Consider the following 17,208-nt stretch of genomic DNA (forward strand, 5'->3'; position numbering starts at 1 on the left):
CTGACAGGTTTCAGTTTGTTAATGTTAATAATGACCATTCGGAGTATAGCAGAGTTACATATGGTGTACCACAGGGTTCAGTTTTAGGACCGATTCTCTTCACTCTTTACATGCTCCCATTAGGTGACATAATCCGGAAGCACTCGATCAACTTCCACTGTTATGCAGATGACACACAACTTTACTTGTCGATGGAGCCAGACGACACAAGCCAGCTTACTCATCTGCAAGACTGCCTGAAAGACATTAAATCCTGGATGTCTTCTAACTTCTTAATGCTCAATTCAGATAAAACTGAGGTCATCATTTTTGGACCGAAACACCACAGGGACACACTCTTGAATCGGATCTCTACTCTAGATGGCATCACCCTAACTTCGAGTACAACTGCAAGGAACCTTGGGGTCATTTTTGACCAGGACCTTTCCTTCAGCTCCCACTTAAAGCATGTGACTAGGACCGCCTTCTTCCATCTGCGAAGTATCGCTAAGATTAGGAATATCCTTTCCCAGAGTGATGCTGAAAAACTGGTGCATGCATTTATCACTTCTCGGCTGGACTACTGCAACTCTCTCTTGTCAGGATGTCCTAAATACTCTCTAAAGAGTCTCACGCTGGTCCAGAACGCTGCAGCGAGGGTTTTGACGGGAGTTAAGAAGAGAGAACACATCTCTCCCACTTTAGCTTCTCTCCACTGGCTTCCTGTAGGATCTAGAATCGACTTCAAAGTCCTTCTGCTAACTTATAAGGCTCTCAATGATAAAGCTCCATCCTATTTGAAAGAGCTCATTAGTCCCTACTGTCCGACCAGAGCACTCCGCTCCCAGAATGCAGGTCTTTTAGTGATTCCCAGTATCAATAAAAACAGACTGGGAGGTAGAGCCTTTAGTTACCGGGCTCCTCTACTGTGGAACCAGCTCTCTCCATGGGTCAGAGAGGCAGACACTTTAACTACGTTTAAGTCCAGGCTTAAGACCTTCCTCTATGACAGAGCCTTCAGCTAGGACTGGTTCAGGTAGCTCTGAACCATTGATAGCTATGCTGCCACAGGCTTAGACTGCTGGGGGACACATCAGGTTACATGGAGCCCTTCCCTCCTCTCCTCTCCTCTCCCCCTCTCTCCTCCTCTCCTCCCTGCACATTTTTGGAACTGTCATTACCATTACTTGTTGCACTTTGTAGTTTGGCCTTGGTGTCTCGCAGTCTCTCTGTGTTTCCACAGATCCACCAGAGCCCCAACCGCCGCCTGCATCGCCCCCCCCCCCTCTTATTCCCTACTGTTACACTGGCCTGCGCTCCCCTTCCATGAACCAGTCTGCCATCCAGTCCCCCATCAAGCTGGCTTGCTCTCCCTGCCTCCCCTACCAGAAGCTTCCTTCTTCAGCTGTTATTAACATTTCCATGTTTCCCACATTTTGTATTGTAAACTGTTTTCTTGTCTGTAACAACATCTACTGCACGTCTGTCCGTCCTGGGTGAGGGATCCCTCCTCTGTTGCTCACCCTGAGGTTTCTCAGATTTGTCCCTGTTAAAAGGGTTTTCTATGGAGTTTTTCCTCAGTCGATGTGAGGGTCTAAGGGCAGAGGATGTTGTTATGATGCCATGTGAAGCCCTTTGAGACAAACTGTTTGTGAAAACGGGCTATACAAATAAAATTGCCTTGCCTTGCCTTGCCTTGCCTTGCCTTGCCTCGGGCACGGGATCTTTCTGTGTGGAGTTTGCGTGTTCTCCCCATGCCTGCGGGGGCTCTCTCTGAGTACTCTGGCTTCTTCCCACCGTCCAAAGACATGCAATTGGGGACTAGGCTGACTGGATACTCTAAATTGACCATAGGTAGCTCACCTGTAGCTGCTGGGAAAGGCTCCAGCCCCACCGCCCCCCCCCACCGCCCCCCCCCCCCCCGACCCTTAACAGGAATAAGCAGAAGAAAATGGATGGATGGATGAAAGGATTTGATCATGGACAAATCACCTTGACGGATTCTTTGTCTTGTTTGTTCACGTGTTTCTGAGACCCTCCGTTGGTGTTTTGCGGTAGAAAAATGTTTGTCAATTGATGACTTACATTTGTGTTCAACCACAATATTGCATGGGGAACGAAACAATTTACCACCACTTTCATGTAGAGTACAGGGAAAATGGAAAATGAAGAGGATGGTCCTTAGCTGTGATTTTTGTAGGCAAATGCAACATATTTCCTTCTTACACAAGTTAGCGCATTCACCAGTAGAAACAGGTAGTGTAACTGAAGACGTAACAGGTGACATGAAAAGAAGGAGTGTTGCAATTGGTCAAAGTTGTATTAAAGTTGCAGTGATTGGATAAAATTGCTGGGCTTGCAAAATTCATGGGTTTTGCCTTAATTTGCGTTAATAGTTGCGATCGAAACATCCCAAATTCCTGGAGGGACTGTCTGGTGCCTGTTGTCTTCTTTGCAGATGACTTTGGCCTTTCTCAATCCATAATATGATTTTCCCATTTGCAGTGGTCCATTATTGCTGATTTCATGGTTTCTTGTTATGCTGGTCCTTTACTTGATCGTGTTCGTCTTTTTGCTGTTTCTTTTTGATTTTTTTCGTGTGTGGACAGGACATCCTGTTTCTCCTTTGTATGTTTTATTGCAGGAGTGACATGATATTTTGTATATGACTGTTTTGGTCAATCTTGTGTATTAGGAATTGCCTGAGTTTAATGTGTGGTTTGACCAGGGTGCTGATGTGATGTTTCTTCATTGCACTTCAGATGCGTTCTGTGATCCCACTGACGTGTGGCAGTGTGACCATGCCTTTATTTTCTGTTTTGCTTGCCGGTTTCTTTTTTGCTGTTTGTTTGTGTTCTTTCTGCTCCACCTGCTGTTGTCCATTTTTTATTCCCCACGGTGTGTGACATCTGATAAGTGCGTTTTGGATGTTTTTTCTTCTTTTCTGTCCTCCTCTTCAGGTTGTGCTCAGTCATATAATGTTGTTACTACTGACATTTTTTTGCATGGTGGGGTGATCTGTTGTCCATAGAAAATACTGGTCTGTATTGGTTTTCTGTAAATTTTCATTTTTTTTAGACGTCAGAAAAGGGCGGTGTCGACCTGTTAAGATCAGCTGATATATATACGTCACTCACCACCCAGTGACGCCTCTGACAAAGACGGAAGTTGACCGTTGAAACATGTGATTGACAAAATAAATGTCTGATAAGAGAAGAAACTTTAAAACTATCATGAACAGAGACAAAGGCAATTTTAGTCTGTGGGGGCCTCAAGCAAAAAGTAAACGTGTTCATCATATCAATTAGATAAGAATGTATCATGTTACCTCACTACAATGAGATAACATCTCTTATAATTACTATAAATGTGTGTTTGTTCATTGCTGCAGCCTTGACCAGTGAACGTTGGCAACTAGCTTTGTTGCTAAGTTAAGCAAAACATGATAAGATTACCGCATATATGTGTGGTTTAAAGAAATATGTGGATTCTTTGAACTCTTGTGAACATATATCCACTGTTTATAAGGACATAGCAATACATGTGCTGCTTGTACAATAAGAAAGGAGCAAGCAAAATCACATAATGCATCATTCAATCTCTTTGGATGAAATTCTTGCTTGGCTTGTCCCACTGGCAAGTCAAGTCAAGTCTATTTTATTTGTCTCGCGCAAAATCACAACAAAAGTTTTCTCATGACACTTTACTACTCCATCCATCCATTTTTTTATACCACTTATCCATTAAGAGTCGTGGAGGGGCGCTGGTGGCTATCTCTGGTGACACTGGGCAAGAAATGGGGTACACCCTGGATACGTTGCCAGTCCGTCGCAGGGCCATAAGGAGCAATTAGGGGCTCAGTATTTTCCTCAAGGATACTTTAACATGGTCACAAGGGGAAGTGAGGGTCAAACCAGCAACCCTTCGGTTGCTAGACAGCCACTCTACCTCTGAGCCATGCCACCCCTTATATTTTACATTATGAGGTGAAAAGGTCATTTAAAAGTGTAGGATAATTTCATCAAGCTGCAAAATGGCACAAAAATGTTTACTACGGCTGTGCTATATCATAATTCACGATAACACAGGTATTAACTTTTTCATGACCAAATTTTTAAAGCTGCATGATGACATACTTTTGCAAGTATGCGTTGTCATGCAGCCTACAGCATGTTGTTTCACAACAACACAGGTGCTAGGAGTCACTTCACCCTTGTGGAAGTGATTATAAAGACCAATAATGTGCAAAGTATGCAAGGAAACGATGACAACTAAAGGTGTAAAATCAACAAACATACAAACACTTACAGCAAAAATACTAGGGCCCACCGATTAATCTGCCGGCCAATTTACTCTGCCAATTATAGCCATTACAGTATAATTGGTATTTGGCCAAAAGTTGGCCAATTGATGCCAAATTTAACATGTAATTTTGAGCAATGAAATGCCATTAATATGGTGTTTTTCTTAGAAATGATGTCCTAGTGTATCCAGTAGAGGACGCTCCGACTCCTCTCATGTCACACACCATAGAAACCCCACAGAGTGAGAGTGAAGTAAAGTACTGAATTAGATTAGATATATATAGATTGACTATTAACTACCTTGCTTAACTATTTTGCCCAGTCAGTCACGGCACCGTGAATGATGTAATGGTAACATTACAGTACCTCAAAGTAATATTACGCACACTCAGGCAGCTGCATGCTATCAGACTAGATAAGACCGGAGCAAATTAGGATAACACTTCATCGCCATGCAAAAACCGTTTTGGGCTGCATTTACGTTCAGCAGCGTGCGGACTGTGTTTTTCAACTTATGGCATTGAGAACGAAAAAGCATTTCTGGTAGAAACTATAACTTCATGGAGGAAAGAAAATGTAAAACCCCAGAGAGGCGCATTTTAAATCGTGTTTTACCTAAGACTTTTATAACGCTGTTTATTCACCTGCTTATAACCTACAGATATAACTTACTGACCTCTTAATTAGATACTGTGCAGTGTAATGCACACTAATAACAGCCTTACCATGAATTCTACTTCAATAAATGTATTACTTTGTAAATGTTGACACTGTCAGAGAGACTTCTTTATGTTTACTGAGATGATAGTGGGTGTTGCCCTTCAATTTAAATCTTTTTAACAAGTGTTTAGAACTATATGTAAGCCATCAAAAGCAGGCATGTTGTCTTTTTATATGAAAAATGAAAAACTTTAATCAGACGATATATTGGTTATCGGAATTTTTGTATTCCCTAATATCAAAATTGGCATCGCCCCCCAAAAAATAAATATCGGTCGAGCTCTAAAAAAATACCATTGCACTGTAGACTATGAAGGCAAGTGAGGAGATGGCAGCCATTGATGATGCATGCCCCAAAGTGAAAAAAGCATGACCTCGAGCTTTGCTGTAGCAAAAACAGAAATGCTGACAACCCATACAAGAACTTGAGGCTGCATAACTCCTGCCTTGAGGATTTTTTCCCTAAAGATTACATTTGCAAAAATATTGTGTATCACTTAAACGAGTGTTTTTACTCATGGCATCTGGAAATAACAGGCATGCATTGTGTGTGTGTGTGTGTGTGTGTGTGTGTGTGTGTGTGTGTGTGTGTGTGTGTGTGTGTGTGTTTAAGGACAGAAATATGTATTTTAAGAAACATGTTTTTAGCACCTATCCTGCCTTCCTATAGTCACTCTGCATGGAAGTGAGAGACTGTTTTTGACGTGCTCATAAACAATTGTCCATATGCTCGTCCATGTTCGGGTGATGTTCCCCTTTTTTTGACGAAAAAGGTCACAACAAAACATGACTTAATTGCTGCAAAAAGAAACTAATAAAAGGGTTCTGTGGGAAAATAAAGAAGTGAGGTGAGCTGAGTGAGCCTGGCAAGGGAGCGATTGAGCGAGCGGTAAAAACTGCATGACCCTCCACCTCCATGCATCACCTGAGTACCTGCACCAGTGATTATAAAGAAAATGCTATACTGCCACCCGTGGAGACCTGAAAATAACCCAAGAGACAGACAAATAAACAGATGTGGCTCCTATATGTTCAAATGTTAAGTTATTTTTAATTAAGCAAAAGCACACTAGAGGGAACACTTTTGTACTGAATAACAGCACAGCTGTGATTATCTTCAGCACTCAGCCTGTGACCTTATGCCTACAACCAAATCACAGCCATGATCTGACAGTGTAATTCATGCCATGATCTAATCTGTACTGTACATATCATTGGATGAATTTATACCTCTCCACTTGCTTACTTTACTACATTACAGCGGGCCCTGCAACTTTGAATCATGTAAATGTATCTTATTTATTGTGCAACCAGAGAAAAAGGTGACTGATGAGAATCATTTTGCATGTGTGATTCTGCAGAATTAACCACATGATCTGAAAATACATTGCTCCCATCATTTCCTCCCTTCCTGGATAGTCTCCAGTAACTTTTAGCAACCTTTCAGACCTGCCAGATAAACACACTTTTTATTCTGGCTATATTTTCACCAATGTGTCACTTTTAGTCAATAAATACTAATTATATCAAATATCACACCTGTGCCCACTCACTGTCATGATCTCATTCACCTCAAGTCCCACAATAGACAACTTTTGTATGGCCTTGGCTCCCAGTCCGTGGTTTTTGTAACATATCTGTGTCCCTGCCTCTTTCCACAGCCAGGGTAACATTTGTGACAGCTGGTTTATTCCCAGGGGAACAGTAGAGCTACTTCCCTCCTGGTCTGCAGATAGAGGGCTTTTGTACCTGGTTGTATTTTTCTAAGGTAATTTCGACCAATGCTACCGGGCAGAGGGGGATTTCCCTGCTCCTCCATGATTGCGCCCCTCCGATTTTCTCTGACCACTCCAGTGGATCTCCCTGGTTTTTTAGTTCATTCATTGAATGTTCTGGTGAAAAACTTTGCCCCATTCTCATCACATTTTAGGCTGAAGGAGTCAGGTTTAGTATCCAAATTCCCTTCTTTGCCCCTTCAACCAAAGTGCAAATGAATATAGTACCAGACGTTTTCCACTTAACTCTTTAGGTTGCCTGGATTTAGTGTTGCAGAATGTTTTAAGATGCCCTGGTCTTAGGTTGAGATCAGGTGATGATGTGTTGCTTTATCTTTCGTTGCTCGTCTGTTGTCTTCAACAACACCATTAAGACATTGTTGGCTGATGTGAACTCTGGGTCCCGCATTAAATTTAAGAAACAGCAACCCAGAGGCTCAATGATGTAACAATTTCAACAAAACTGAAGCCAAAGGTAGCAACAATTAACTGCTGTGGTAATCAATGAACAGAGAACACCAGTGACACTGAGTGATACACAGTGAAACATCCTATCTCAGCTCTTACAAAAACCTCTTGTCCAATCAAATCACTCTATCGGAATGAATTGATGTGAAAGTGACATTATATTTTTACAGAAACTTTTCAAGGCAAGAAAACAAAATACTTTTATGTGTATTTGATTTATGCTGTGTCATTATAATATATTGCTGTTTAACTACTGCACAATTAAGACCATGGCTGCCACCTTGTGTTGATAATGCATACAAATTAGGTGCTCAGCAATATGAGTAGCTCTTTGGCAAATGGTGGAAACTGTCAATTCACTTCATTTCATTTGCAATAATCACCAGTAAGATATTGATTTTTTTAAATATCTAATTTAATTTTTCTTAAATATCATGATATAACTTTAAGGCCATTGTGTTTACCAAACCCTACACTGAAATATGTGTTTGCATTCTGGCCCACACCTGAATGACATATGATGAGAATTTTACTTATTAATGCTTTGAAGAGTAGACAGAGTACATCAGAGTTTTTTACATTAATTTTGCAGCATATTTCAGATTTTATAAAACCAAATAAGGGCATTTTCTCAGAAGCAGACTCATTGAAGGTTATAACAGCAGCCTGGCTTCTACATATTGCTTTTAATTTATCAACAAAAGTGTTACTACTGTCTGATCTCTGCTTTAGTTTAATTTGCCAACTTTTAGAAAAACACAATTATAACTTATTATCTTTATATTGATGTGAAAAGCTCCATTTATCCCTCTATGTTGATCCAGCTCAGCTGTTTTAATGAGCAGGGATATTCTATGTTAACATATGGTTCCTTTCCAATGTATATTTAATTCTCTGCATATGATAAAGAAGCACTGGGGTGATGGAAGTTAGAATAAATATCAAAGCTTGACAGATTGATTGACATTTTTATCGACTGATTCTGCCCTTCAGATACATACCAAAATAACTGGATTTGTTAGCCAATGTGTAAATTAATTTCAAAAAATAATGCAGGAAAGAATCATTTGGTATATTAAATAATCTGATAATCTGTCCAGCAGAGATGATGTTCATCACCAGCTGACTCACCATATACACCAGTTACGAATAAATAACTGTTTATGAGCACTCTACATTAGCAGTATTGTTGCTGCTACAGACAACATGGTTTGATAAGAATGGTACGATTGTTAGTGGTTGGAGTTCAATCATTAGTTGAGTTTCCATCAATATATTTTGATGCATAAACTGAAGTATCAAGTTTGAAAAGGAAGATGGAAGTGGCATAATTACATCCATCCATCCATCCATCCATCCATTTTCTTCAGCTTATCCTGTTAAGGGTTGCAGGGGGGGCTGGAGCTTATCCCAGCAGCTTTCGGGCGTGAGGCAGGGTTCACCCTGGACGGGTCGCCAGTCCATTGCAGGGCCAACACATATAGACAGACAACCATTCACACTCACAACCACGCCTAGAGTCAATTTAGAGTATCCAATTAGCCTAGTCCCCATTTGCATGTCTTTGGACTGTAGGAGGAAGCCTGAGTACCCGAAGAGAACCCACCCAGGCACAAGGAGAACATGCAAACTCCACACAGAAAGATCCCGTGCCCGAGCCAGGGCTCAAACCTGGAACCTTCTTGCTGTGAGGCGACAGTGCTTACCACTGCACCCCCTTGCCACCCTGGAAGTGGTATAATTCAAGATAAAAAAAAAATTTACACTAGCTTGGAATGTTTTTGCTCCCTTTTCCTTCTTTAAAAAGAATAAATGGACAAACCAGGAGATGGAACCTCAAATTCTAATAAAACTCAGATATAGTTATCTTAAAATCATGTGACTGACCAGCTGTTTTTTGGTATCTTTGCAGATATCAACAAATTTCTAATTAATCTTCAGACAGCATGCAACATGACCAAAACTAGCAGGTACTTAAGCAACATAACTTATCCAATTGAAGGTAACAGATGCTGAGCAATGCCTCTTCTTCTTCTGTTGATGGAGCAGCTACTGGCAGGCGTAACATTGCCTGTTGCTTATACTGCCGTATACTGGCAAAATTATGTAGCCTATCCAGAGTTAAATCAAAATTTGCTTACTGATTTAACTGACAGACAACTGTCAGGTGATTCAGAACAAAGCTCCAGCATGAATTTCCGTGACTGATAGAGTGAACAGTGTTTTGTAGAGCAGTGAGTCAAAATTAGCTGCACCATTACAAAATTGAAATGATGCTCACATGCACATGTAAGTCAGTCATAATTTGGCAAATTATACTGGGTGACTGTGGGACTTATTCATATGGGTAATTTTCCTATTTACGTACTAACACACACACACACACAGCCACAGCCACACACACACACACACACACACACACACACACACACACACACACACATATACATATACATATATGCACTTTCTTTTTCTCGTTTATACCATGCCCGGCTCATGAAGCTTCTCGAGACAGCCAGTGAGAGCATTAAAGGGTTAACGTTCAGGCGCGTAAATACTCTTCGTGGCTCTGAATGCTTCTTCACTAAACAACTGGGTTAACACATTTTCCCGAAAAGACACAGAAAGTGCAGTCGAACAGTGCTAATACACCACCAAGGAGACGAGAGCATGGCCAGACGTGTATACGATATGTTCGACAATAACAGGGAAATATTGTATGATGTCAACAGCGATTTGGCGGAGATCATTACGGCTTACGTACGGCGGAGAAAGTGATGAGACGTTCGTGGCCAATCGCATTTAACATACACAGCAGTAAATTAGCTCCAAATAACGTTAAAGGCAAAACATCTCACTAGACTAGATTCATTTTATTATTTTCTCTGACATGGTTATTGTCAGCCATAGCTGCCGCTTGCCATGAGACTGTGCGGGATCAGACCTCTTTAACATACACATAAGGTCTGATTTTACGATGAGTTTTATCAAAACACTCAGCAACAGTTCGGGGAAATTGCACAACACGGTGAAATTTTAGGTCATAAGAAGGAAAATAAGGGACAGAAAGTGGGTAAGAAGAGTGGAAAGGCAGCGAGTGAGTCGAGGCTTCCCCGCTACCGCCCGCGTTGGTTCGTGGCTCTGCGGGAATGTTATTGTTATGTATTCGTTTAATACAGAAAGTACACGAAGCCCACGCCGAAATTAAACTATAAACCCACGTACAATTCATATGGACAATCTCTTTTGGGTTATTCACGAAAAATGTCATAACCCCAGTCGGCTATATTTAACTCCGCCTTCTTCTCCGAGCGGCCTCTCTTCAGATGTAGACTGGCGACTGAGAGCCACAAAGCTGTCAAACATACCGAGACCTCGCCATTTTTGTTGAGTTTCCACAAATGCAAACTGCCACAAAGACACCAGAGTGGATGGAGTGGCCTTACCTGCCGTGGAACCAGTCCTTGCAAGCGTCGCACTCGATCATAAACTGGGTCACGTCGTAAGGTAATCTGCAGATGCAATATACTGGTACAGTCGCCATGTTCAATTCACAACTACGTCGGGACAGACTGGGGGGGCTGCAGGAGGAACAACGTCCTGCTAACAATATGATCCGATATGATGCTCCCCAGAAAAAAAAAGCCAGGGGCAGTCCCGTCGGACATATGAATCTACACGCACAACCCCATCACGCCGCGGCCGCGTTTGCATTCATACGGTGCGGCGAGGACAATGAAGGAACGTGTAGCAGGCTTTCCTCAAGCCTCGGTGCATTATTATTATCATTACTGTGTGTATGCCCCCTGGTGACTGCACGGTCCGAGGCGTCCTCCTCCAACACATGAAGACGTGTGGAAGTTACGTCAGGGAGCAGCTTGAAATCAGATCGATGAGCTCTGCAGCTACATTGCAACACATTATAATAGTGGCTAAATAAAGCCGTATATTAGCTAACCGTTGCATTACGAGATAAATATGGAAACATCATTCACCATCATTTACTGAAACAAATCAAATAGTATTATGTAAACAGCTGGTTTATTTTGAGAGAGGCATTATCCTATATAAAGTTGTTTCAAACTTCATGTTGACACTGAATAAACCACAGATGTAACCATGGTTATATATTTCATATTTTGTTTTCAATGAGAAAGCGAATCCACAGCCACCTATTCAAAAAGTTCCTCCCAAAAAGCCCAAAAAGATTATATATTAAAACATTATCAGAAAATAAACCGCATTTTCTAATAAATTCCTTGTTTATGTCATTTCTTAAATATTTTTTGTTGATTTGCTGCAGACATTCTGTCATCATTCCCTTCCAAAACATGGTCAAGAGGCAAAAAGCATGAAATCACCTGAAAACTAGAAGATTTGTTCAAAACTTTAAAAGAGTTATACCAGGTAACAAGTCAGTTTTATTGAATTTAAATGTATCTCAATGCTTTTTAAAGCATTTAAATGCAGGCGAATAAACAGTTAGTAGTAGCATAATGAGTCACAATAGATATATAACAAGTGCATTAAAAATGGTGACCTGCTGCTATATCTGCAGCCAGAATCAAGACTAATTTTTGAAGGGACAGATACATTTTAAAAGATAAAATTTGTCCCTTGATAAGATGTTATTTCACTTCTTTGTAAAACACCTGATGAATGAGTCAGGAATGTAATATAGATTTATATGCTGCAATACAATATGAATGTAGCTGATTTTCATTCAACTTACCTCCCTGAACTTTCAACTATATATCATCATTCATCATTCAATTTAGTTTCCTTGTACCCATGTGAAAATAAGCTGTATAATTATAAAACCTTCTGGAACTCAAATGTATAAGTCTTAACAGGCCAGGTGATGATCTGAAATGACTGTTCATGCAGTTTCATTTCAACAGGCATGGCTGGCAATATATTAATCAAATGGCTATGAGACCATGCACCCCACAACCCACAGTTCTTAAAAATTGTGCACTGAAAAAACAAAAATGGAGTATTCAGTTTACCTAAGGTTCCACTGGAAGGCCCATCGGAGGGTGACGTATTAACTGAGGTCTGAGGATTCCTACTAACTTAAAGAGAGGAAGTAAAACACGTGCTTATCTTAGTAAACTTGAGAGTATTCTCTTTCTTTCCTCTCAGGTAAGGACTTGGAACATCAATGTAACAAGGAAGCCACTGGAGCACATGGATCACCTATAAATTATTTTTAATTAAAGGTGCAACTCTACTGTTTTGTCTCCACAATATGTCTTCCTCAGAGCACCAAAGCATTTAATTTGATTTGAGCCTTTGCTACTCTGAAGAAGACATATTGAGGAGTCAAAACATCAGCATTGCACCTTGGATTAGAAATCTTTTTTTTTGGTGATCTGGTGACATCGACTCACAATAAGTTCTCTAACCTCATGTTCGTGCTGTATGAGTCTCTCTCTCTCTCTCTCTCTCTATCATTTACTCTCTGTAAAAGCAGTCAATTGACCAGCAACACAGTGACCTTTCAGAGCTATGGAATTTTACAGGTTGTGGTGAGTCTTAAGGGTTTGGCGAGTGGAAGTAGGGCACCCTGGTTTTTAGATGTACTGTAAACTTCACCTTTTGTGGCCTTATAGACTATACTGGAATTTTACTGAAAAAAGACATAATAGATCAGTCTTTTGAATCAGACACAAAAACATTCTCTGGCAAGAAAAGTGAGAGTAAATGATAGAGAGAGAGAGAGAGAGAGAGAGACTCATACAGCACGAACATGAGGTTAGAGAACTTATTGTGAGTCGATGTCACCAGATCACCTGTTCCCTCAGATTGTGGGGGAGATCAAAATGAATTTATTCATGCAAGACAGGGTTTTCAAAAATACTGCAAGCAGTGAATATCCTTGACATCCAGAAGGGGGCGACAGATATTTCTCTTCTCTCACTTGATGCAGAGAAGGCATTTGAGATGACCTACTATGCTCACACAACAACATCTTTGGGATCCAGGAAGGTCAGTTGGATCATAGAATAGCTATTGTTGCTTGCAGTATAACTTTATTTCTATGGGACTTTAATAGCTCTAATCCATCAGTACAATAGATACATTTGGCAAAAAAATCTGGATATAAAATAAATCCTCCATCATTTTATTAACGATAAAAAGACAAAGACTTAGTATCTGTAGCTTGTTTCAGTTTGACAGAGTTTTACTTATTTAGGTATGAAAAACTGTTCCTGTGGTAAACAAGACTGTCATAGTGAAATATGAAACAAAGTTAGTCAAAGTTGCTGTTACCTCAAAAGTGTGCTGGACGGCTAAGCCATAATTGGGATAAACATTCTAAAAATGTGTATATTTCCTAAGTTCCTCTGTTTATTCTAGAATATCCCCCCAATTTCATCTGTTTACAAAACAAAAAAAAAATTGAGATCTTTTTTCTGTCAGAATAGAAGTACAATACTCTCTCTATACCAACTGTACAAAGTATCCGCTGTGGTGTTATTAGGCACCTCAATGGCAGGCAAGTATGTTCTCTTTCTCCTCTGAGAATCCTACTGCTTTGATGGACTTGGAGGCTGAGAGGGATTTCAGAAAAATACAAGCTATGTAAAAAATAGAAAGAACTTAATTTTATTTGAGGAAGTGTTCGATAAATATGACACTCCAAGAAAACACTTCCTCAGTATCTTCAAGTGAAAAGTTGTACCTCTTTTAATCAAAGGCCCCTTCATGTTTTAGAACTAGCAATTATACCAAAAATAAATAGACAAAAAGTTATTTTTATGTTATTTGTTCAATTTCAGGCTCTGATGACTAATCTTTTTCAAGACTGAATGTATGATGGGATGATTTAGATGGGGACATATCGCTCGAGGACAGGAGTCCCATCCCATCCTAACCACCTTCTACAGAGGGACCATCGAGAGCCTGCTGACCAGCTGCATCTCCGTCTGGTCTGGGAGCTGCAGGGCCTCAGACTGGACGTCTGTGCAGAGAGTGGTGAGGGCGGCGGAAAAGATCATCGGGACCCCGCTCCCCCTCATCCGGGACATAGCAGACTACCGCTACCTATCCAGATCCTCTCTGACCCCACCCACCCCCAGAATGGACTGTTCTCCCGGCTGGCGTCTGGCAGAAGGTTCCGCAGCATCCACTGCAGAACAGCCAGACTCAGAAACAGTTACTTCCCCCTTGCCATCAGACTGCTAAATGCAAAATAACCCCAACCCCCCACCCACCTATGGACAATTTCGAAATGGCTTTCAGGGCCACTTCTTTCTCAGTGCATATTTCGCACATGGACAACACATTACTGTGCAATTTATTTTTTTTTTTTATTTATCAATCACCTCCTATTTATGCAATACAGATACTGTTTATTCTGTTGTCTCCATTCTGTTTCATCTATTTCTCTATTTATTCTCTATTTGCACTCATTATTATTAGCTCTTGTTGTTTTTAGTTTTAGTGTCTGAGTCTATATTTAATTTTTCAAACTGCCCTATAATTCCGTCCCTGTTGTAATCCGGAAGCCAAGCAACGGCATTTCGTTGCCAAAATTTTGCTGTCATGTTTTTTTTTGTGCAATGACAATAAAGGAAATCTAAGTAAGGTATGCAAGGAGGCCAAAATATATAAAGTTAGTATGAATTTGAAGTTAATTAAATTTCAGTGGTTGATATACATATACAACCTCTATTGAATTGAATTCAACTAAGCGAGACTTAACACTTGTTTTAAACTGTTTCATAAGCCCTGTACAAACCTGGTCCATAAGTGAGACGATGGTCAGCTCGGCTAAGTGTGTTGGCACTTGGATTTAAAATTATTCTCTACATGTCTCCTGTGGTCGGATCTCATTGCCCCACTCTTTATGCACATAAAAACCTTATATACATTACTGCTATTTGCAAGATTTTTAGAAGTCTTTTTTTCCCTTGTGACCATTTGTACTTATTTGTTGCTGTGGATTATGTCAATCAACACACTCCACTCAGTCTGACATTTTTAATTCTGAAGGAAATAGCATCTTGTTTTGGATGATGTCTTGTCTTTGTTTGCGGCGAGAGTGAGCAAGAGAGATCAGCTGATGGGTGAGAGACATTATCTCTTTAATAATATATCATAATAGTGCAGAGAAGCACAGACAGCGATACTTTTCTAGTGTTTATCAGTCGGAAATTAAAAGCAGAGAGAGAAATCCCAACAATGTTAGTTCCTAACAAACCAACCTGTCAATGTTTGATACAGCCATATCTATTGGGTTTTCTTACTATCAGATATTGTAATAATACAACATCACTCAGCAGGGTTTTTTTTTTGCTTTAACAAAGAACATCAGTTGCTGAGGGAGTCCTTCAACATGGCCCAGGATTTATTTGCACACATACTACAGAAACAATGTGACCTCATGTGGTCCAGTCCTCCTCTGTATTTGGTTTCAGTGTGCCTGCCTCAGTCAAGAAGTTGGTACTTTAAACTGTTTTTTTTTTTTGTTAATGATTAGAGCTGTACACCATAATTATAGCTATTTTTAATTTATCTTTTTTTGTATTTATTTTCAAATTGTGTTATTGACTCAGCCTTCTTTTCTCTTTTTTTATATAGTTATCAGTGGATGGGTGGATAAGGGACTTTGCCCACCATGGTAAATGTTGAAGTTTGGGAAGTGGCTGCTTGCTAACAAATGGCTAAACAAGACTGCAGACATCATGGGCAAAAAAGGTTATCACATTAGAAGACAGAGGTGTGAAGCTAACTGTAGCAACAAAAGTCAATATGACTTGTGTGTTCATAATTCTCCACGGACAGGTTACCAAAATAGCTTTTCTGATAGTTGAGTTTGTGGGATTCCTCTGGTACATATGTTGATTAACTGTTGTCGTGCAAATTATGCTAAGAGCATTTAATAAGTGGATTAGCAAGAGCAAATTAGAGTTGAATATGTCCATCCTGTATCTCTATACTGGTTGGGGACCTCCATTCATCATCAATTGGTGACAGACCAGATGAATTTTTTTTTTTTTAAAGGTCTAAACTGTTTGGCAATTTATTGAAATCCAATCTCACATGCATAGAATACATATGTGAAATTGCAAATAAAATAGGTAAAAAAAATTGCTGTCATCAGGAAATATGGTAATTTAGTAACATAAAGCACTATGAAGAAAGTGATTGGAGGAAGCTATAACTCACTCAGAAAAAGGCAACCAGATTACCTCTCAATTTTTCAATGAACACAAATATATTTGCCTCCTGAGAATACAATAAAGTCCACTTGTCTCATCATCTACAGATGTGTTGTAAATATAGTGTACTCAAGAAGTGAAAATGAACATATGATCAGATGGGCCAGTTCCTCTTACCACTCAGACCTAGGACAGAGCCATTGCAGGGTTGGAAGATAAATACTTGAGCCGCTTTTACAACAATGAAAAAAAAACCTTCTGTATGTACTTAACTATACAAACAATGAATGGATAATGATTGATGATGACTGAGGAACCTTTAAGGAAATTGAATGTGCACAACACGTAATTGTCGGATCAATGGTTTATGTGACAGAACCTGGGAAGAAAAGGTGTAGTCATGCCATCATCTGAAGCGAATGCTATTGAATGATAATCAATACATTATGTTTTCGATATTTTAATACCAACAAAAATTAGGCTGACCAAATCTCAGCTCACAAACGTATTCCATCCCATCCTCAAATATGGGATGAAATATGTTTGTGTGGGAGAGTATGGGCTGCATTGCCATTAATCTAAAATTCTGATTTAATGTTGTACAATTGATAAAATAAAAAATTCTGACCATAAGCTCATAACATCTCTATGCTTTGCACAACTGATGATTCAGTAGTCCTCCAAAGACAGTATAAATACATAAATATATCTAGACCTTCCCCAATTTCAACCCTAATTGAATACATTAGCATAAAAGGAAGCTTCAGTTACACAAATATCTTATATGATAGT

At 39.9% G+C, this 17,208-nt stretch overlaps 2 protein-coding genes across 5 annotated transcripts in view; one reads left to right on the plus strand and one right to left on the minus strand.

Moving 5' to 3' along the window:
• The window catches only part of phf2 (PHD finger protein 2), a 69,362-nt gene extending 58,280 nt beyond the window's left edge, over nt 1-11,082 (minus strand). For both annotated transcript variants that reach the window (XM_086198448.1, XM_086198447.1), the window contains exon 1: nt 10,693-11,082. In XM_086198448.1, coding sequence (XP_086054574.1) covers nt 10,693-10,790 — 98 coding nt within the window. In that variant the 5' untranslated portion in view covers nt 10,791-11,082. The remainder of the gene's footprint in view (nt 1-10,692) is intronic.
• On the plus strand, nt 10,566-17,041 carry LOC147267548 (uncharacterized). Of its 3 annotated transcripts, none has more exons than XR_015112044.1 (3): nt 10,566-10,753; nt 13,179-13,237; nt 14,032-17,041. XR_015112044.1 is itself a non-coding variant. In XM_086198449.1 (3 exons), the coding sequence occupies exons 2-3, from the start codon at nt 13,203-13,205 to the stop codon at nt 14,435-14,437; spliced, it is 390 nt and encodes a 129-aa protein (XP_086054575.1). In that variant the 5' UTR covers nt 10,566-10,753; nt 13,179-13,202; the 3' UTR covers nt 14,438-17,041. The 3 variants fall into 3 exon arrangements, 1 of the variants encoding a protein (XP_086054575.1); XM_086198449.1 differs by having other exon boundaries at nt 14,083-17,041; XR_015112045.1 differs by lacking the exon at nt 13,179-13,237.
• Nucleotides 17,042-17,208: the final 167 nt, after the last annotated feature.

This window comes from Aulostomus chinensis, chromosome 3 (genome assembly GCF_037954235.1).
Source record: "Aulostomus chinensis isolate RoL2024-O1b breed Wild chromosome 3, RoL_Achi_v1.0, whole genome shotgun sequence".
NCBI lineage: Eukaryota > Metazoa > Chordata > Actinopteri > Syngnathiformes > Aulostomidae > Aulostomus > Aulostomus chinensis.